A 20,958-nucleotide genomic window follows, 5' to 3' on the forward strand; every position below is an offset into this window, starting at 1 on the left:
GAGATCCCACATCGGTTGAAAAAATTTCTTATAAGGGCGTGGAGACCTTTTCATAGCAGACGTGTTTTAAAATCGTGAGACTCGTCGACGATACATAATGAGCTAAAGCGAACAATATCTACTAGCGGTGAGCTTGAGCTGTTACAAATGATATGAGAGTCAGACATAGGATAGTGTGCTAACGAGGATGCTGAGACCCATGGGAGGTGGAGTGTAGATCCCAAATCCTTTAAAGGGTGTGAAAACCTCTCCCTAGCATGCACGTTTTTAAACTGCGAGACTCAATGACGATACGTAACGGGTCAAAACGGACAATATCTACTGGCGGTAGGCTTGAGCGGTTACGTATCGGGTTTGGTTGAACTTAAAAGATGGACATTAGGGCCCAATAAGAGTTTTCTAGCGGTAGTCCATTTCACGGTCATGAGCCGGCCCATTAGGGCCCAATAAGATTCATCTGTTTTGAGCTTGGGCCCATTCGACAGCCCAAACAATTCCCGGACTCGATTCATTTACAACGAGAATAGTCACGAACTCAATATGAACCGATCCATTGGGCCTTTCATTAAATCCGTGGGCCTAGTTTTGGGCTCAGACACGGTCAATATTCACCGCCGACATCCAAGGCAGTAATTTCAGAAGAATGTCGGATTTAAAACAGTATTGTTTTTACCCCATTTGATCTTGGAAGTAAAAAGGTAAAAAAAATATTGGTTTACGGTGAAGTGATTTCATAAATGTGGTAGGTTGAAGCATTGAATGCTTTTTATAGTCACAATTCAGAAGGCTCTCTTCTAAGTTTGTCAATAAATGCGGCGATGTGGGACATTTCCAACCCTCATTTACGCCTTAATTTCTCATTTTGTTGTGTACTTCCATGTTTCTTTCAGCTCATTTATTTAGAAAAAAATAAACCGGATTAAACCGAACCGAACCAAATCAAACTCTACATTATCGAGAAAAAAATAAATACTCTCGTCTTAGCTTAACACGTCTTCCTGTAATTTCACGGCTCTCTTCACTAAAAGAGACTCCATCCTAATTTTTTTCATTTGTTTGACGGTTTAAATTACGCTCCGTCTTTTATAGATTTCAGTCTTAATCAAAATAGATCAAAGGTGCGTTGGAACGGTCGATGAACGCTTAATCGTATTTGTACTGTTATGTCTTGAAAAGACGCTTTTATATACAAAATTCCATCACATCCAAATGGGATGGCTTGTTTGTGGGGCTCTAGAGGCACAAAGGGCAAAGGCTATAATTGGCCATTATAAACACTACAACATTTGAAAGTGAGTGTTGATTGTAACCTTGTATGCTTTGCAGCTGCCTTGTCTTGTATCATGTCGTGGTCTCTCCAATATAATGGTAGTTGCGACTGTTTTTTTTTCGGAGTTAACTGAATCAAATATTTGACTTTTTTGTTGAATCTATATGTCTAAACTTTCTCTACTCGTAAATTAGACCGTTACAATCCTATCTTAAAAATTTTCATTTGATCAATTACAAAATTTTTACCATTAAGCCTTTCATTGTAAATTGCACAAACCACATATATAAAACTATTACGACGGTTACCGTAAAAAAACTCTCGAACTGCTGCAATTTTACCCATTTTATTATTATATACAAATTTAAAATTATAAATTTTGTAATAAAAAAATATATATATAATTTTGATTTTTGAAACGAAAATTACAGGAGATTACAGATTAATTTTAATGATTTTGTAAATTTAGAGAGGTAATCGATCCAATTGAAAGTTCTATGATTTATTATTTATTTTTAAATTTATATAAATAATATATTTATTTATTTATTGCTCTTACTTTTGAACTACCACAATGCATTAACTAAAAATGTCATATATTGTCGCAATCAATCTAGCTCATCTGCATAAACCTTTTTAGCCAATTTGCTGTCCTTTTTATTATTATTATTTTTAATAACAAAAATATATTTGGTTTTATATTATATTTATGATATAAAACCCAATATATTTATAATTGTTGACGATTAACAAATAAAAATCCCACAAAATTGGTTTTTTTTTTAAAATTTATTTTTTTATTTAATTGATAGACAAACAAACAAACAAAATTATTGGGAGGTTGAGGAAAATAATTTAATTGAAGCAACACAACACATGGGGCATTTTGGTACTTATTTAAATGAATGAATGAATTAATTAATTAATTTTATTTTTTAGTGTACTATTCAATAAATTCTCATCCCATTTTTGTGCAATAGGTTGGGCTTTCTCTTCAAAGAAATCCACTTTTTGCCTCTCATTATTATACCTATCCCTTTTTGCCCTCACAAAAAAATTAATTTTAAATCTAATTAATATTACAAATATATCTAATAATTCTTAATATCTTTAATTGGTTATAAAAAATTATAATTTTTTTAATACATTTTATAGACAAAAAAATTGGGTTTAATTAAAATATTTTTCAAATTAAAATAAAACCCATATTTATGCTTTTACCTATTAATTTCAAAAATTAAATTCATGCGGACAGCCGACCACGACGGCTGCTTTGGCCAATTATAGGCGGCATTAACTCTGTAAACGACACCGTTTGTGTTTCCTCATCATGTATGTCGGAAAAATTAAAAAAAAAAAAAAAAATTAAATCCACTTATTTGGTTGACTAATACGACGTCGCTTGATCTAGCACATGGAGTTTAACAAAAAGGAACAAAGGAAACAATGCTGTAAAGTCAAATCAGAAATCAACACTCCACGTGGTATAATTATTTAAACATTTTCCTATGCTTAAAATTAATAATCTTTAAAGCTTTCAATAAAAATATATTTATGTTTAGTAGAGTGACAAATTAAAAAAAATAAAAAGATTATATATATATATATATATATATTATCAAAATTAATTTATTAAATACATTAAGAAAAATACAAAATTAAAAATTTAAAGATTAAACTAGTAATTTGAGTTCATTTTTAATATGGATTTAATTTTTTTTTTTAATTTCGAACTTTGTAATTATGGATAAACTTTTAAAAATTATTTTTTTTTAACAAGCATACTTAAATTTATTAAAACTAAAATAAATATAAAAATTAAAATGATATTTTTTAAGATCATAAACTAAAATACATTAATATTTTTTATAAGGGAATTAGGTGAATTTAGGTTTAAATAATTCCAATAAAAAAATGGGAATTTTAAATGGAAAGTAATAATAATAGTTAATTAATGATTAAGCACATTAAAAGTGGTTTTAGGCAATAATGGTGTGTGCTTAAAGATGTGGACAACAAAATTATGAATAATTATTTTCATAAATACCAAAATTATAAAATTATTAGTCAAAGGTCAATTTCTCCGCCTCCCACCCTTTAATTCAATTATAAATGTCAATTTTTTTTATTTATTTATAGAAAATATAAATTTGGAATTTATATATTCCATAAGAATAAATAAATAAATTTTAAAGAGGCATTATTTAAAGCAGAATCGGATCCCGCGTTTCGTCCACCAAAGCACAAACTGCCACCTCACTCTCATTCATAATTTCGAACAAACAAGAATAAAAAAAATAGAAAAAAGAAAACTCCTTCCACGTCGGTGCACAGCCAGCACCGGGACCCTATTATCCGGCTTTGCCACGTCACCCCACCGACACCTCATACGCGGCTCTACTGGGTCCCACTTCCTTCCATTTTCACACACAAACCCGTTATTTCAACTCTCAATAAAAATTAAAATAAAATAAAAAACCATTTAATAAAAAGCGAAAAATAAAATAAAATAAAATAAACAAATGTATTCGTGGAATAAACTTTATATCTATTTTATTTCTCATATTTTAAAATTACAATGTCTAATATATTTATGATAAATTAAAATTTTAATTAATTAAGGTTAGTTTATGGAATAAACTTTTAATTTAACACTAATTTTAATAAAAAATAAATTAAACGAGGTAGGGAGATTAGGCAACGTTAACTATATTCAATATTTGCCATTAATAGCCGCCTCGGTATTGAAAAAAAATTGATGCTAGATCTCCTTTGCTATTTTAAAATTAATTACCAATTATAATACTCTGAAATAAAGTAGTCTATTTTTTATACTAATTTTATACAATTAATTTTTTTAAAAAATATATTAATAACCTTTTTCGTTCACTTTCAATTAAAAAAAAACCCATTACTTTATTTTACTATTTACTAATAAATAAATAATTAACATTATTAACTTTATAATTAGTTAAATAAAATGTTATTAAGTTAAAAAATATTGGAGTCTTAAAAAAAAAAAAAAAAAATCTCCCACCAACTCCGGGAGACGGGTCAAAGTTTTTGGATCTCGGGCTGACCGGAAACCCATTTTTTGTTATTAGCGTTTGAATTCGTCCTTTTTTAATTTATTAATTTAATTTTAATATATTAAAATTATAAAAATAGATAAAAATTAAAAAATTGAGACTAAATTTATAATTAAAATATTTTTATAAATTAATTAGTTGAAGTGTTGTAATTAATAAAATGAGTAGTTATTAAATGACTAAAATACACACAGAAATTGGGGATTTATAGTTGAAGCTAAAAGAAAAAGGTATTAAATTGGTAAATTAATTTGAGTGAGGATTACTTAATATAATGAAGAATTAAGGAAGGTGATTAAAATAATTAAAATAATTAAAATAATTAATAATGCATGGAGTATTTTTAATTACTAGAAAAGAATATAATAGAGTGGGAATTGGGAATCATTTTTAGTCTTCACGGGAGCTTTCAAGCTTGTCGTGATTGGATCTGTACGAAATCTCCATTTTCTTCTCCTCCCGCTCTCCACACACGGTCCACTCCACTCCTCTCTTCTGCTTTTAATCCGAGCGCTTCCACATCCAGTAATGGAGTAGTGTTTGACAGAGAATTGGAAATCAGTTTTGCGAGCTTAAACAAGACGACAATGGCGGCCTAGGGTGTCGGTTCTTCTTCATTCTATATTCAATTCAGCCTTGTTTGTGTTCTTCCCGTTTTTGTTCTTCTGTTCATCTTGTTCACTTCGATATTTAGTTGAGGTACTGTCTTTTGGATTCTTCTTACTGTTTTTCATGCTGGTTTGGGTTTAATTTCTACTCTGGATGAAGTAGCTGGGATTGGTTCTTGTGTTGTTTGAAGGATAATGATGTTTTGTTGTGAAGAATTTGTGTTATGGACTCATTGTTCGCTGCTGAATCTTCTTGATTGAATTGCTTTGATGTGCTGTTTGTTTGTTTGATTGGGAGGTTTGGTCTCTTTGATTTGAGGATGTTTGGATTTTCCTTTGTAGCTCGTTTTTGTTGATCTTGAATCGTTATCGATTGGTGTTACTACTTTTTTTCTTTATCTGATGTTTTGAATTGAAGATGCGGATCTTAAAAGATGAATTCGTTCTTTTAATTATGTTTTTTGGATGCTGGCAAGTGCGCGTTGCTTTCATTAAAGATGAAATCTGGATCTTCGTGTTAATTAATCGGTCTCTTTGCTTTAATGTTTTGAACTAAATCGAGGTGGAAAAGTGATTTACACTGCAAATTTCTGTATTCGTATTTGAATTGGAACTTGTATTGATTTGCTTCTATGAATTTTATGTGTTCCAGTTGATTTTGCATTACCACGGCAGACAATGTCCAGGCCTTTGCATCGAGGTTCATCCGGTGTGAAGGTACATGGTCATGATGATGATAAATGGGACTCCCAAATGAAGGATAAAACTGATAAGGAAGAAGTGGATAGAAGAGGTTCTTCAGATCATGGAGGAAATGGGAGTCCCTTTCGTCTATTTCTTCCAGACATTTCCCCTTCCAAATATGGAGGCACTGAGAATGGCTTTGCTTCTGATTCTTTTTTAGTTGGGAACTCACGAAGTCGGCAGCAATTTATACTGCAAATGTTGAGATTGAGTTTAGTATTGATTATAATTCTTGCTCTTACTGGTTCTTTTTGGTGGACGCTCTCCATTTCTGGTTCTTCCCAAGTTCAAATATTCCATGGTTATCGGCGACTCCAAGAGCAGCTTGTTTCAGACCTTTGGGATATAGGGGAGATTTCTCTTGGTCCTTCAAGGTTGAAAGAGCTTGAATTCTGTTCGCCGGAGTTTGAGAATTATGTTCCTTGCTTCAATTCGAGCGATACAAAAGATGATGAGTATGATAGACATTGTGAGCCTGGCTTGTGGCAAAATTGTTTGGTTCAACCTCCCTTGAATTACAAGATTCCACTTAGATGGCCCACTGGAAGGGATGTTATCTGGGTAGCAAATGTGAAAATCACAGCACAGGAGGTCCTTTCTTCAGGAAGCATGACCAAAAGGTTTGCCAAGAAATTCATTTGAAAAACCCCCCAATAGATTGAGCTCACATTATCTTTCTTTGACTAAGTGTTCTCCTGATTTTACAGGATGATGATGCTAGAGGAAGAACAGATATCTTTTCGTTCTGCCTCTCCAATGTTTGATGGTGTTGAAGATTATTCTCACCAGATTGCAGAAATGATTGGGCTGAGAAATGAATCAAATTTCAGAGAAATTGGGGTATGTATGTCACTGCTCTGTTTAAGCCAGTTCATCAGTTGTGGCCTTCTATACTTCGTCGCTAACATACAAACGGTCATGCACATACCGCTCCATCATGGTCACGCACATCCTGTAATTTTGAAGGAAACCAAATTGAATTGATCCTTCATGGTTGTAGATGCGATGTGAGATCCCAATGCTGCCAGCGTCCTCGCTGGATCTCAAAGAGGGGTGGATTGTGAGATCCTACATCGATTAGAGAAGGGAACAAGTGCCAATGAGGACGCTGGGCCCCGCAGGGGTGGATTGTGAGATCCACATCGGTTAGAGAGGAGAACAAAACATTCTTTTTACGGGTGTGGAAACCTCTCCCTAGCAGATGAGTTTTAAAAACCTTGAGGGGAAGCCCCAAAGGGAAAACTCAAAGAGAATAATATCTGCTAGCGGTGGGCTTGGGCTGTTACATGTGACTTCTTATTTCGTTTGAGAAAGATCATCCAAATTGCTTCACTTCTAGTCTTCAACTCCACGATACTCTTACAAGGATATTCTTATTTCAAAGCCTTAAATTTTAAGCATTTTCTTTTGCTTTAATCTGTCTACTCGGATGATGCTAGATAGCGAGTCAAGGAAAACTACGTCGCTGAGGAACATATTTATGTTAACATATAACGTCAGTTTGAATACCTAACAAGAAGTTGCACCTTCCTAAAATTTTGCAGGTAAGAACCCTTCTAGATATAGGGTGTGGTTATGGAAGCTTTGGAGCACATCTTTTCTCCAAACATCTCTTGACTATGTGCATAGCAAATTATGAGGCTTCTGGCAGTCAAGTTCAACTGACTCTTGAAAGGGGCCTCCCTGCAATGCTTGGTTCTTTTACTTCAAGACAGTTGCCATATCCATCTCTTTCCTATGATATGGTTCATTGTGCACGATGCGGTGTCGACTGGGATAGTAAAGGTAAACTTAAAGCCTTGTTGCATGATATTGATGGGTGCTACGCTACTCTTTGATGTTAATCTATTTTATCAATGAGAACAAAATCGGTTTTTGAGAACATCATAGATTCTATATATCGTGTGGCACTCTGTGGTCAATTATGTCCCATCTTTGTGTATATTCTGACAAGGAAACTTCTAAATCTTTTTCCTTTTTCAAACAGATGGTAGATACTTGATCGAGGTCGATAGAGTTTTGAGGCCTGGTGGGTATTTCGTGTGGACATCGCCACTTACCAATACTCAGGGAATTCTTCACAAAAAAGAGAACCAGAAAAGATGGAATTTCATCCAGGATTTCGTAGAATATCTGTGCTGGGAGATGCTTTTTCAACAAGACGAAACTGTTGTCTGGAAGAAAACTAGTAAAAGTAATTGTTACAGCTCACGGTACGACATCCGAGGCAGAATGTATCTAACTTTATGTCTTGCTTGATTAATAGTCAATACGAAAACATTGCAGTCCTAATTTTGTCTTTTGCTGCTTTTATATCTAGGAAGCCTGATTCATCTCCTCCAATATGTGGTAAAGGTCACGATATTGAATCTCCATATTATCGACCACTCCAAGGCTGCATTGGTGGACGAAAATGTCGTCGTTGGGTTCCTATTAACGAAAGAAGAACTTGGCCTTCGAGGGCTAACTTGAACAAGAGTGAACTGGCTTTGCATGGTAATTACGACGATGCTTTAGTTTCTTCGAATAAGTTGAAAGGAAAGCTTTGATTTTATTGGATTTGATGATATCCCATTACATATCACTGACATGTCAAGTTGGCATGTTTCAGGATTGGCTTTAGATGATTTCACAGATGATTCTCTAAACTGGAAAATGGCAGTAAAGAACTATTGGTCTCTTTTGTCACCATTGATCTTCTCGGATCATCCTAAAAGACCAGGCGATGAGGATCCTTTACCGCCATACAACATGCTTCGGAATGTGCTAGATATGAATGCTCATTTTGGAGGCTTCAATTCTGCATTATTGGAGGCTGGGAAGTCTGTATGGGTCATGAACGTGGTACCGACCGATGGACCAAACTATCTTCCCTTGATAATGGATAGAGGTTTCATTGGGGTATTGCATGATTGGTAATGCTACTCTTCTAAACTTGGTGCATCTCATCTGACGTTTGCTGCAGAAAATTTCTTTTGTTCTTACGTTCTAGTTGCCTTCTCCAATTCAGGTGCGAGGCCTTTCCAACATATCCTAGATCATATGATTTGGTGCATGCGGCAGGGCTTCTGTCCCTCGAAGCAAGTAAGAAGCGGAGGTGCTCGATGCTCGATTTATTCATTGAGATTGATCGGTTACTTCGTCCAGAGGTACTATTTCCTTTCCTTTAGTTAGTGTTGTTAGTTCTAGTGTTGGTGAAGAATAAGAATAACCAATAAAGTATGTTGAAGTTCTGCTGCTGAGCTCCCTAAAACTTAGCAATCTCTTTATGGGAAACAAGGAATGAAGGACTTTAAACCAATACTCAAGGGAGGCTATGTTTGCGAGCTTGTGAGTGTAACGTTGTTACACTCAAGTTCACCGCTAACAAATATTGTCTCTTTTGGGCTTCCCCTCAAGGTTTTTAAAACGCGTCTGTTTTCCTCCTTGGGCTTTCCCTTCCGAACTTCCCCTTAGGGTGTAAAGTTTTTGGACTTTCTCTTCCGGGCTTCCCCTCAAGGTTTTTGAAACGCGCCTGCTAGGGAGAGGTTTCCACACCCTTATAAAGAATGTTTCGTTCCCTTCTCCAACTGACGTGAATCTCACATAAGTGTTTTGGCAAAACACTTTTGCTATGGCCAAAAGTGCTTCCCACTTGTACACTTCACATCTTAGATTGGTTGAAAATTGTCCTATCACCATTTGTTGTTAATGTCGACGATGTCACTGGTTTTACAGGGTTGGGTGATAATCCGTGACACCGCTGCACTTATCGAATCGGCCCGAACTCTAACTACACAGCTTAAGTGGGATGCCCGAGTTATAGAAATCGAAGATAACAACGACGAGAGAGTCCTAATCTGCCAAAAACCTTTGTTGAAGAGACAAGCAAAGTGATTAGAAAGTATTTTATATTGATTCCATGGATGATGGAATAAGCATCATAGGAGGCATAGAAACAGGAAAGAAGAGAGTACACAAATTAGGATTGAACACACCAGAATAGCAGCAGCCATAGAAGCCGTAAGGCCGAAATAGGATCATGTAATTATGCAGAAGATGAGCACAGAAGTGAGAATTTGTAGGATTGTTTAGAGCTTTGTATTTTTATGCACTTCCTCAAGTGTTATACCTCAATGTGATTAAGATTGTGAAATTGGATCATCAACAAGCAACCTCATGTTTTTCTCTGTCATAATATAATTCCCAGTTATTTTTATTTTGTCGTAAATTTAAAAAAATTTCTTATTATTATTATTCCAAGTTTAAAGACGAACACGACTCTCCACAATGGTATGATATTGTCCACTTTGAGTATAAGTTCTCATGGCTTTACTTTGGACTTCTCCAAAAGGCCTCATACCAATACACAATGGTTGATATTGTCCACTTTCATCATCCAACACCTTCCTTTGAACAAAGTGCGCCTCTGTTTAATCGAGGCTCGACTCCTTTGGAGTCTTAGTCATTTTTAGTCATTTTTTACTGCCTTCAAGGAACTTCTTTTGGAGTCTTTTGTTCAACATTTGAAGATTGACATGACTAAGTTTCCTGCCTTCGAGGAGGCTTGACTCATTTTCTTTTGGAGTTCTTTGTTCGACATTTGAGGATTTACTAATCTATTGACACGACTAAGTTTACGACATGACTCTGATATCATGTTAAACGAACACGACTCTCCACAATGATATGATATTGTCCACTTTGAGCATAAGCTCTCATGGCTTAGCTTTGGACTTCCCCAAAAAGCCTCATACCAATAGAGAGAGTATTCTTTGTTTATAAATTCATGATCATTCCCTAAATTAGCTGATGTGGGACTTTCATCATCCAATACCTCCCCTCGAACAAAGTACGTCTTCCCTTAATCGAGTCTCGACTCCTTTAGAGTCTTAGTCATTTTTTACTGCCTCCGAGGAGGCTTGACTCCTTTTCTTTTGGAGTCATTTGTTCGTAATTTGAGAATTTACTAATCTATTGGCATGACTAAGTTTAGGGCATGACTCTGATACCATGTTGGACGAACACGACTCTTCACAATGGTATGATATTGTCCACTTTAAGCTAAGCTCTCATGACTTTATTTGAGTAGAGTGTATGAAATTTTTGAAAATTTAAAAATATTCTTACTAATTTACCTTTTTTTTATTTTTACTTTACGAAATAATAGAATATATATATATATATATATATATATTTTAGTACTAATGCTTAGAGAAAATTTATGTTATTTTAAAATATACCTTTTATTAAGATTTTATTTTTAAGTTGTTAAATGCACAATTTTTTGTAACTTAATATGAAAAATAAATGTTGGAGTCTAATAAATTTGTACTAATTTAATTTAAGTGATTTTTATAACTCCTTACTCTATTTTATTTATTTATGAACATTTATGTCATAATTTTTAAAATAATTTAAATAAATATAATTATTAATATAACTTAAAATCTAGGAGTATAAATTAAATTTGTGAAGAAAAAAATGAAATACTTAGCTCCAGATTTCCAGTACGTCCAGTTTAATCAGCAAAAGCAACCAAATCAAAATTCTGATGGCTTGGCGCCTTCTCGTCACCAACCTAAAATCCCCCGAAACCCTAACCCTAACAAACACCCTCCGCCATTCCTCTGCTTCCTTCTTCAACCAGGAACTCCCATTTTCCACCTCCTTCCTCATCACCAAGCTCCCCAAGAAGTTCAGGAAGAAACGCAAGAAGCAAGAAAGCCCTAGAACCAAGCTCGTCCAATCCGAACCTAATCGCATTTCTTACTTCGAGCGCATCGTTGAAACAGATTCCTTCTTCAGATTCCTTTTTAAATCGAAGGATTTCCTTTCGAAGCAGCCGGAGCACGTTCTTCGCCTCGACGATGCCGGTAAGCTCTATCGCGAACTCGGTTTCCCGAGAGGACGCAAAGTCGCTCGATCTATTGAGCGCCATCCGCTCATTTTCGAACCCTACCGTCACGTGGATGGAAAAATGTGGTTTGGATTTACCGAGTTTATGGAGAGGTTGATCGAGGAAGAGAAGAGGATTATGGACTCGATGGAGATGGATAGGGTTAGAACTGTGAGGAAGTTGTTGATGATGTCGGCGAATAAGCGGATTCCATTGTCGAAAATCTATCACTGCAGATCGGTGTTTGGGATTCCAGAGGATTTTAGAGATCGAGTGGGGAAATATCCGGATTTCTTCAGAGTTGTGGTGGAAGATGATGGGAAGAGGGTGCTGGAATTGGTCAATTGGGATCCTCTATTGGCTGTTAGTGACCTCGAGAGAGAATTCGTGATGAACGAGGATAAGGCGAAAAGGGCGTTCAAGTTTCCTGTGAAACATGGGAAGGATTTGGATTTGGATGAGGATGATACGAGGAAGCTGAATTTGTTGAATACACTTCCATTGGTTTCGCCATATTCAGACGGATCGAAGCTGGAACTTTGGACATTGGAGGCAGAGAAGTACAGGGTTGGCGTGGTGCATGAGTTCTTGAGCTTGACATTGGAGAAGAAGGCTTCTATTCATCATATTGTGGAGTTTAAGGAGGAGTTCTGCTTGACTAAGCATACTTATCAGATGCTTCGTAAGCAACCCAGAACCTTTTATCTGGCTGGGACGGAAATGAATTGGGTTGTTTTCTTGAAGGATGCATACAATGAAAATGGCGACTTGATTGAGAAGGATCCTCAAGTTGTTTTCAACGAGAAGCTGCGTAGATACGCTCAAATGCAGAAGATGGAATGATATCCTATCAAAGGTGAGTGATATTGATTTAGAAATGAACTGTTTTTGTTCTTAGGCAAAAAAATCTGTCACTCCAATGAGGTAAATATAGATCTTCTTTGGCATACACTATTTGTTAGGCTGAATCTCTGTTTGTTTAGTTTGATTTAAAGTGGGATTAGTGATAGAATTGTTAAGTCCACTAATAGTAGATATTGTCCTCTTTGGGATTTTTTCCGAGCTTCCACTCAAGGTTTTAAAACGTGTCTGTTTGGGAGAGGTTTCCACGATTTTTTCCTTTTGAGCTTCCACTCAAGGTTTTAAAACGCGTCTGTTTGGGAGAGGTTTCCACGATTTTTCCCTTTTGAGCTTCCACTCAAGGTTTTAAAACACGTCTGTTAGGGAGAGGTTTCTACACCCTTTTAAAGAATGCTTCATTCCTCTCTCCAACTAATATGGGATCTCACAATCCACCCCCTTCGTGGCCTAGTGTCCTCACTATCACAATCCACCCCCTTCGTGGCCCAGTGTCCTCACTATCACAATCCACCCCCTTCGTGGCCCAGTGTCCTCACTATCACAATCCACCCCCTTCGTGGCCCAGTCCTCACTATCACAATCCACCCCCTTCGTGGCCCAGTGTCCTCACTATCACAATCCACCCCCTTCGTGGCTCAGTCCTCACTATCACAATCCACCCCCTTCGTGGCCCAGTCCTCACTATCACAATCCACCCCCTTCGTGGCCCAATGTCCATTCCTCTCTCCAACTAATATGGGATCTCACAATCCACTCCCTTCGTGGCCCAGTGTCCTCACTATCACAATCCACTCCCTTCGTGGCCCAGTGTCCTCACTATCACAATCCACCCCCTTCGTGGCCCAGTGTCCTCGCTGGCACACCGCTTGGTGTCTGAGCGTGATACTATTTGTAACAATTTGTAACCGCCCAAGTCTACCCCTAGCACACACGTTTTAAAAACTTGAGGAGAAGCTTGGAAGGGAAAGCCCAAAGAAAAGAAAACATATCTATGACATTAAGAAATGCAATCTCAATTCACTAAGGTTAAAGAGAACATTTTAACCACATGACTAACGAAGTTCTATGGACGGGAAAAACAGGGCAGCAAATGTGATAGAGCTGAAGAAATTGGGAAACAAAACAGAACAGAAAACTCATCCTAATGAATATCTTTTTGGTATCTCAGCGGAAGGGCCGAGTCTAACGAGACGATGATGATGCAAGGGCTGATGAATCCATCCCCAGAGAAGAATGGCGTAAGGTTGGCGCTTTTGATCTGTGCCTGCCTTTGTGTGCAACACTTGCACTACTCCTGTGCCCACTGATGGAAGATGATGATGATGCTATATGGCTCGTTTTCCTTGATGTTCTTCTATGAGAACACCAACTACCGTTCCCTAGTGCAGCTTTGGCAACGCGGTCAGTTGCGACTTCTCGAGCTCTCTGTGCTTTGATGGCCTGCTTGTTTAGATAAACAAGACTTGGAAGAAGGCCAACTACTGCCTTGCGTAGCTGGTCGTCGCTCACATTACTTTGAATTGGATTCCCCAACAGATTAAGAGCTTGAAGAGAGTTGTAGTTGGCAACAAGTTGGGCCAGAGCTTTGTTTGTTGAAATCTTGTTGAAGCTTAGGTCGAGAACCGTGAGCTTCAAGAGTCGATGCAGTCCATCAACATCACTAATCTTGTTGCCAGCAAGATAGAGTTCCTTAATAATCGCACAGTTTGACAACCCTGGTGTACATTTCAACAAATTGCACATTCAGAATCATCAGAAATTGATAAGTTTTAGACCTTTCTATACGTTTTTCCAACAGTACCATGTCCAATGTGAGATATACGATTGTAACTCAGATCGAGTATCCGAAGTCGTGCTAATTCTTTGAGTCCTTCAATGGCACTGATCTTGTTCCTGGACAAGTTGAGAGTATGCAATCCCTTGGGCAGTGATCCAGGGTTAATGTGATCTGGCAACCAACCAACCAACCATGTAAGTGGCAAGAATAGTGCTATGCCAAACATTTGGAGATATAAGAAGGAATTACCTATGAGATTTCCAGACAAGTTGACAGATCTAAGACCGGATAGGTGCGAGATTGTGGGTATGGCTTTTAAGCCAATGCCAGAGATGTGAGCCACGGTTGAGGAAGAATTGAGCGACCCAATGATGCTATTGGCATACAAAATCTCTTCTGTCAGATTGGGTTCTCCACGTCGGGGTGTGTGAGTTGCAGTTCGCTCTGGAGTTCGCGGGAAGAAAGTATCTGAATCATTGTCATCCCCGACCACGTCAATTGAAAGACAGGGTTCTAGTTGAAGTTCCTTCACCCACTCATCCACTCTTCTTAGGGAAGAAGATGATTCTGCTGAAAATGCAACCCACTGGTTTTGTGGCCATAAACCAGAAACTCCAATACACACATTCTCCCGATCCTGATCATCGCTTTTGTTGTTTTCGGGACATTCTCCTGATCCAGGTGATTCCATTATACTCTTCCCCGCTGCTCTGTTCAGCTCGAGATTGTCAGAGCAATACCCACCTTGCTGGTTGAAAGCAGAGCTGGTGGGAAGAGCCTTGGTATTGGTAGTCCACGGCTTTTGTAGGTTTCTATGGCTCCACAGGAACAACTTCCACCACAATCTCCTGCTTCTGGAAGGTAGAATCTGGCTTGAAGAACGCTTCTTCAACATCACTTTATCAGCACTGTGATGAGTCATTACAGACCCTGGACTCCCCGGATCAACATAGTTCCTCATTTCGTCTGCCAATTCTTGCAGTTTTTCGAAAGACTGAGACATCGGAGGAGGCAACTGATGAGGAGATAAGTTTCTAAGCACATCCCTGCTTTCCAGATTAGAACATGAGCGTCTAAGTCTAGGTAATGCCCAAGATACTGGCTTACCAATTCCAGGATCACTAACATGTCCACTTTGGATTGTATCAACCCCTTCAATAATGATCTTATCAAATTGTTTTCCCAATGAACTTGGAAATTGAAACTCAAATTCTTCTCCACACGTGTCTTGAGCAGGGAGATCAAAGTCAGAAGGGTTCCGCTTGATCGAGTTGTCATCTCGCTCATCCTCCCCTTCATATGCTGGTTCTACTGCTCCTCCTGCTACAGAACTCTCATGATTGTTCGTTAACTTAACATCCAGCTTAGAATTATTCTCTGATGGGTACAGAACTGAAACGTCCAGGGTAGACGGCTTCCTTTCTCCACCTTGGAAAGGCTCCTCACAGTGATGGATGCTGCTGACATGCAAAGTTCTGGACAGATAATTCAATTCGGTAGGCTTCTCTAGTTCCAAATCGATCTGCAATCATAGATTAAGAGGATATATAGATTCAGCAAACTCCGTTGGGAGACGTAACAAGCAACCAAGATTTGAATAATGAAAGAAAACATGCCTTGGTTTTCTTCTTCTTCTTCCCTGTTCGGCCAGAGAAGCAATTGAATTTTGCCATAAGTATACTTCTTGAATGATAAGAAATGTTCTCTACGTTTCGTTTCCTGTTAGTAATCCTTTTCAAATGCTCACATCGCTAACGATTTTGACAAAGCTATACTTTGTTTTTTTTTAAAAGGTCGACCGGAATGAAATTAGCCGTAGTCGATCGGAAGACGCCGAACCAACAACAAACTGCAATCGGACGACGTCCATGGACCAGAAAATCCCCAAAAATTGTCAATTCTAGGGGAAGATAGAGACGATTTCACTGCGACGTCGGCCAGAGCTATGAAGGAGGCAGCTTCTCCTCAGAAGCTTCACCAAAAATTCCTCGACGACAAGAAACCTAGTCGCACAAACAAGGTACACCGGTATAAACGCAATCAAGTTCAAAATCGGTAAAAATGTCCATGCGATCTGTAATTTAATCGAAGAAAATCAACGTATTGGCAATTGAAAAAGAAGAAGAAAGAAGATGAAATAGAGAAAGGAAAGCACATTTGGGCGATGAGGTCCTCCAGATTTACCTTATAGAACAAGAACTTGAAAGAAGCAAGATCGGGAGGTTCAGAACAAAGTGCTCTTTACTCCCAAATCCAAGAATGATGTAAAATTGAGGAAGAAGAGAAGTGGAGGAGGCACGGATAAATAGAGCACCGAGTTACAGTAGAATGAGAGAGAAAGAAGTCTCGCATGGAACGCGCCATTCTTCAAACAAAATATTTATTTAATATAAATCAAAATTATAATTAAATACGGTGGAATATTTGTTTTATATCCTGAAATTCTAAATGCCACATGGGCCGTAAATAAACCTGGTGTCCACGCTGTCATTATCTCCAACTTTCATCCACCACCGTCCGATCAACAGTTTGCATCCAAAAAAAGACATCTTACGGTGATTGTTGACGTTTCTTTTAGTTTCCATTTTTGGCAGTTAACTATTATTCTTTTTATTTATAGAATATATTCCATATTATAATTAATATAATTATTATTCTACACTATATCCATTATTGGAAGGAAGGGCAAAGGTAATGGCACGTGTGAGATAACATGCATGGATTCTTGCGTATTGAACGGTAAGAAATCGACATCTCTCTTATTCGCCAAAGGTCACCTCCTCGCGCATCCCACCCCACCATGTAAGAAAAACTTGCAAATATTTGGTAAATTTATTTTTAAAATATTGTTTTTTGTGATATTTGAGTAAATAGGGAAGCATGAATCAGATGGACCCAAGCTATTGGGCCCAGCCCAGAAGATAATATAAAGAAAATATAACGAGTCCTTTACTTTCCCAACGGAGCCCAGCCCAACACAGTTGTGGAAGAATCCCGATTCAATGGCACATAAAGAAGCATCATAGGATAAAATAAATCGATGTGGGACTGACGCAGTTCATATAACACCAACAGTCAAATAGACCATCAAAAAACAAAAACGAAAACGAATTCCCAAACCCAGAAGATTCATACACAAAATTGGAATAAAAATGAACGATTTCAAGGGCAATGTACCCAAGCAAGGGGAACCAGAGATGTGATAGCACAAAATCTGGACAAAATAAAACCCCCAAAACTCAGAGAATCAATGTACGCCTCCAGAACAAAGCCACCAAGAATACGATCAAAAGATCTCACCACTTGAAGCTGAAAGGAGAGGCGAATTAAATCAAAAATCAAATCAAACCCTAATGCCACAAACCCCAAAAGCCAAGAATCTCTAAAATTGGAATCGTATGCCTTTGAATCAAAGCTTACGATGAATATATATAGCGCCTGAAACCCTAGACGACCGTTTCTGCGGGGGTAATTTGGTAATTTTCGCAATACGGCAATAATATGTGGGCTTTGGGCTTGGGCTTGGGGTTTTGGGCTTGGCTTGGGGTTTTGGGCTGGGCTTTGGGCTTGGGCTTGGGCTCATTAATATAATAAAAATTGAAATTAAACATAATCAGCCTAATCTAATTTACAGATACAGTATACCCGAAACACGTATATTTACTTTGTTGGCCTAAAACATAAATTTCTTCTTATTTGGGGTATATACTGAATGTCGTCTTTACTATCTAAACCTAACGACAATGCACGATATGTCGTCTTTACTCTCGTTCAGCAAAGCCTCTGTTATTAACTGCTTTGCAGCCTTCATCGGGTCCTTGATTCTTCGTGCGATATCGACCGCTTCTTGATTCGACATGACCTGTTTCAATCCACATTCATAAGAAGAACACAAATGAATGATTTCTAGAAGTGTTTAGGAATGGAAGGTGATGATAACACCTTCCAAAGACCGTCGCTAGCGAGGATTAATACGTCTGTGTTGGCGTCTATGTTAATATCACGTATGTCGGGGTCCGATCGTAGGTGAGATTTGAGGCTCTTGTCTCCAAATGCTCGCGAAACCGCTAGCTGACCGTTCACTCGAGGTACGTCTCCTATTTTTATAGGAAAGAAAAACAAAACATGAACTCAAACTGATATGAACCAAGACATCAGTATATGAATGTTACCTGGCATGTTAGAAACGAAGCCACCTTTATTCTCGATGATACTGCGTTCAGCATTCGGCTCGTGATCGATGGTCATTTGTATAGCTTCCCCGCCTCTCGAAAGAACAGCGCGTGAATCTCCAACGTTGGCCACCCATAGTCGTTGACCGTTAATCAGAATAGCAGTGACAGCGGTTGATCCGCCACGACCCAAGTCAGAGCTGTGGGATAGAATCGCCTGGTCCGTTTTCTCGTAGGCTTTCGAGATGGAGCTGTTCGGGTCGACCCAAAAGTCCTCCTGTAATGAAAAGAAAAGGGACATGAATGGATACTCAGATAGGGCAGGGTGGGCTAGAAGTTGGTTGTCACCTCTTTGAGGATATTAGAAAAGAGATGCTTTTGTAAGTAAGCAGGCACAGTTTGTTGAACATGACCATCGTAGATAGCAAAGAGCCCCAATTCATGTTCTTGAATTTGAACGAACTTAGCAACATGGTAATCTTCCATGGGATGGTTAGCTTTCCCTTTCACAAGGCAGAATCCATACTTGATTACTCCTTCATGGCTTCTTCCTTTACCGTAGTTCGATGCCGACCGAACCTACACCACCAGATTAATAATCTTTCTATGAGATCCCACGCCGGTTGGAGAAGAGAACATCTATAAGGGTGTGGATAGCTCTCTCCCTAATAGACGTGAGGAAAAACCCAGAAGAGAAAGCTCGAAGAGAACAATATCTGCTAGAGGTGGGTTTAGGTTATTACATCCTTCCGAGTATCCCATTCAAAATATCACTCATTTTGGGGTAGCATCAGCTAGAAGACAACGAACATGACCAATTCCCTCTATACATAGAACACTAAAGCTATGCACTACGCCTTGACCCTACAGAGATTTTGTGAGATCCTACGTCGGTTGGAAGGAGAACGAAGCATTTTTTATACGGGTGTGGATACCTCTCTCTCTAGTAGACGCGTTTTAAAAACCGTGAGGGAAAACCCAGAAAAGAAAGCTCAAAGAGAACAATATCGGCTAGCGGTGAATTTAGGTTATTACACCTTTCGAGTATCCCGTTCAAAATATCACTCATTTTGGGGCAGCATCAGCTAGAAGACAATGAACATAATCAATTCCCTCTATACATAGAACATTAAAGCTATGCACTATGCCTTTATCCGAATGAAACATTCTTTATAAGGGTGTAGAAACCTCTCCATAACAGACACGTTTTAAAAACTTTGAGGAGAACCCCAAAAGGAAAAGTCAAAAGAAGACAATATATACTAGCAGTAGACTTAGACCATTACAAATGGTATCAGAGTCAAACATTGGGCGATATGTCAACGAGAAGGCTGAGCCCCAAATGGGGTGCACACGAGGCAGTGCGCTAGCAAGGACACTAGTCCCCGAAGGAGGTAGATTAAGGGATCCCACATGAATTGGAGAAAGGAACGAGTACTAACGAGAATGCTAGCCCTGAAAAGGGTCGGGGAGGATAACAAAGCATTCTGTAAACCTCTCCCTAACAGACCAAATAGAAGAATATCAGCTAGCGGTGAGCTGGAACGGTGCTAGAATCGTAAGAATTTCCAAAATTGAGTACAAAATTTGTCAGTGGATTTGGTAAATTCATGGCACAGAAGGAATCAACACAGCTGGAATTGAAGAACGGTGAAACACAAAAGGTAAGAGAGGCTGTTCTTAGTTCTTACCCGAGAGTATGAAGCATTAAAACAGCACAGCTTATCCATCAGCCAAGTCCGAATCAAACCCTCTCCAAATTCACCAACTGCACCATCAAATTCCCAACTCAACCATGGTTAATAATCCAAAAGAAAAACGAAACAAAACCCCAAAACATTGGTTCGAACCTGTACCGGGGGAACTGGGCTGCGCTTTTGCAGCTCCTTCCGTGCGACGTCGCTTCACCTTGTTCTTCTTGGAGTTCTTGATTTCAGAGGGAGAGAGAAAAGGGAAGCGAACATATAAATTTTTATCACAATTTAAAATAATTAAGATTTAATAAAATAAAAAAATTATAAAAAAAAAAAACCTTTTATAGGTTCATTCACTTTGAGTTTGAATTCTAAAAAGAAAATAAAAAAAAGGAAAATTGCCCACAAAATGGGACTTTGACTTTCTTCTCTGTTGACTTTCTTGTTTTTTACTGTTGACTTTGTGATTTCGTGTTAATTTTTCACTTTTTTTAATTATGTTACAATCCTACGTGGGATGGAAAATTCAATCATATTAATAATCATATTTTAAAAATAAAAATATGGGAATATTTAAATATTGGTGGAATATTTTAAACATAAATTGAGGAAAAAAAACATGCAATAACTCCACATGTCTCGGTAAATGACATGATTTTGACACGTGTAGGTACGGTCACCGACCACTCTTGCTTTCTAATTTTTTAATTTAATTTAATTTAATTTCCTCAAAATAAATTAATAAATCAGGTATTAATTATATAACTGTAATTAGTTAAATATATATATTTAATTGAACATATTTAAAAAATAAAATAAAATATTGGAAATAAGAACAATTAATAAATGATCTAATTGAAACAAT

At 37.7% G+C, this 20,958-nt stretch overlaps 4 protein-coding genes across 12 annotated transcripts; 2 read left to right on the forward strand and 2 right to left on the reverse strand.

Moving 5' to 3' along the window:
• Positions 1-4,744: 4,744 nt before the first annotated feature.
• LOC111443157 (probable pectin methyltransferase QUA2) lies at positions 4,745-9,888 on the forward strand. 3 transcript variants are annotated; one of them, XM_023080837.1, is made up of 9 exons: positions 4,745-5,529; positions 5,620-6,331; positions 6,419-6,551; positions 7,256-7,496; positions 7,699-7,924; positions 8,032-8,207; positions 8,323-8,626; positions 8,722-8,860; positions 9,429-9,888. In XM_023080837.1, the coding sequence occupies exons 2-9, from the start codon at positions 5,646-5,648 to the stop codon at positions 9,585-9,587; spliced, it is 2,064 nt and encodes a 687-aa protein (XP_022936605.1). In that variant the 5' UTR covers positions 4,745-5,529; positions 5,620-5,645; the 3' UTR covers positions 9,588-9,888. The 3 variants fall into 3 exon arrangements, with proteins under 3 accessions (XP_022936605.1, XP_022936604.1, XP_022936606.1); XM_023080836.1 differs by having other exon boundaries at positions 4,745-5,058; XM_023080838.1 differs by having other exon boundaries at positions 4,745-4,961.
• A 1,259-nt stretch (positions 9,889-11,147) lies between these two features.
• Positions 11,148-13,700, forward strand: LOC111443159 (protein WHAT'S THIS FACTOR 1 homolog). Of its 3 annotated transcripts, XR_002710444.1 has the most exons (3): positions 11,148-12,445; positions 13,533-13,591; positions 13,633-13,673. XR_002710444.1 is itself a non-coding variant. In XM_023080842.1 (2 exons), exon 1 carries the CDS (start codon positions 11,245-11,247, stop codon positions 12,430-12,432), a length of 1,188 nt encoding a protein of 395 aa, XP_022936610.1. In that variant the 5' UTR covers positions 11,148-11,244; the 3' UTR covers positions 12,433-12,445; positions 13,619-13,700. The 3 variants fall into 3 exon arrangements, 2 of the variants coding, with proteins under 2 accessions (XP_022936610.1, XP_022936609.1); XM_023080842.1 differs by lacking the exon at positions 13,533-13,591 and having other exon boundaries at positions 13,619-13,700; XM_023080841.1 differs by lacking the exon at positions 13,633-13,673 and having other exon boundaries at positions 13,533-13,598.
• Positions 13,441-16,026, reverse strand: LOC111443155. 4 transcript variants are annotated; one of them, XM_023080834.1, is made up of 5 exons: positions 15,844-16,026; positions 14,477-15,749; positions 14,252-14,398; positions 13,643-14,165; positions 13,441-13,602 (listed from the first exon to the last, which is right to left on the reverse strand). In XM_023080834.1, the coding sequence occupies exons 1-5, from the start codon at positions 15,898-15,900 to the stop codon at positions 13,587-13,589; spliced, it is 2,016 nt and encodes a 671-aa protein (XP_022936602.1). In that variant the 5' UTR covers positions 15,901-16,026; the 3' UTR covers positions 13,441-13,586. The 4 variants fall into 4 exon arrangements, with proteins under 4 accessions (XP_022936602.1, XP_022936603.1, XP_022936600.1 ...); XM_023080835.1 differs by having other exon boundaries at positions 13,441-13,598; positions 13,760-14,165; positions 14,252-15,749; XM_023080832.1 differs by having other exon boundaries at positions 14,252-15,749.
• A 1,126-nt stretch (positions 16,027-17,152) lies between these two features.
• Positions 17,153-20,369, reverse strand: LOC111443162 (probable protein phosphatase 2C 10). Of its 2 annotated transcripts, none has more exons than XM_023080848.1 (6): positions 20,256-20,369; positions 20,091-20,167; positions 18,748-18,978; positions 18,400-18,676; positions 18,170-18,324; positions 17,153-18,089 (listed from the first exon to the last, which is right to left on the reverse strand). In XM_023080848.1, the coding sequence occupies exons 2-6, from the start codon at positions 20,127-20,129 to the stop codon at positions 17,952-17,954; spliced, it is 840 nt and encodes a 279-aa protein (XP_022936616.1). In that variant the 5' UTR covers positions 20,130-20,167; positions 20,256-20,369; the 3' UTR covers positions 17,153-17,951. The 2 variants fall into 2 exon arrangements, with proteins under 2 accessions (XP_022936616.1, XP_022936615.1); XM_023080847.1 differs by having other exon boundaries at positions 20,250-20,369.
• Positions 20,370-20,958: the final 589 nt, after the last annotated feature.

The sequence above is a fragment of the Cucurbita moschata genome, unplaced genomic scaffold, assembly GCF_002738365.1.
Source record: "Cucurbita moschata cultivar Rifu unplaced genomic scaffold, Cmos_1.0 Cmo_Scf00005, whole genome shotgun sequence".
NCBI lineage: Eukaryota > Viridiplantae > Streptophyta > Magnoliopsida > Cucurbitales > Cucurbitaceae > Cucurbita > Cucurbita moschata.

Coding starts and splice junctions, on each gene's coding strand:
- LOC111443162 (XM_023080848.1), bottom strand. CDS start 20,129: ATGGATAAGCTGTGCTGTTTTAATGCTTCATACTCTCGG. Junction 18,677..18,747: donor TTTCTAATATCCTCAAAGAG/GTGACAACCAAC, acceptor TTTTCATTACAG/GAGGACTTTTGGGTCGACCC. Junction 18,090..18,169: donor CTAGCGACGGTCTTTGGAAG/GTGTTATCATCA, acceptor GGATTGAAACAG/GTCATGTCGAATCAAGAAGC.
- LOC111443159 (XM_023080842.1), top strand. CDS start 11,245: ATGGCTTGGCGCCTTCTCGTCACCAACCTAAAATCCCCCGAAACCCTA.
- LOC111443157 (XM_023080837.1), top strand. CDS start 5,646: ATGTCCAGGCCTTTGCATCGAGGTTCATCCGGTGTGAAGGTACATGGT. Junction 7,925..8,031: donor AGTAATTGTTACAGCTCACG/GTACGACATCCG, acceptor TTTTATATCTAG/GAAGCCTGATTCATCTCCTC. Junction 8,627..8,721: donor ATTGGGGTATTGCATGATTG/GTAATGCTACTC, acceptor TCTCCAATTCAG/GTGCGAGGCCTTTCCAACAT.
- LOC111443155 (XM_023080832.1), bottom strand. CDS start 15,900: ATGGCAAAATTCAATTGCTTCTCTGGCCGAACAGGGAAGAAGAAGAAG. Junction 15,750..15,843: donor AGAAGAAGAAGAAAACCAAG/GCATGTTTTCTT, acceptor CTATGATTGCAG/ATCGATTTGGAACTAGAGAA. Junction 14,166..14,251: donor TATATCTCACATTGGACATG/GTACTGTTGGAA, acceptor AATGTACACCAG/GGTTGTCAAACTGTGCGATT.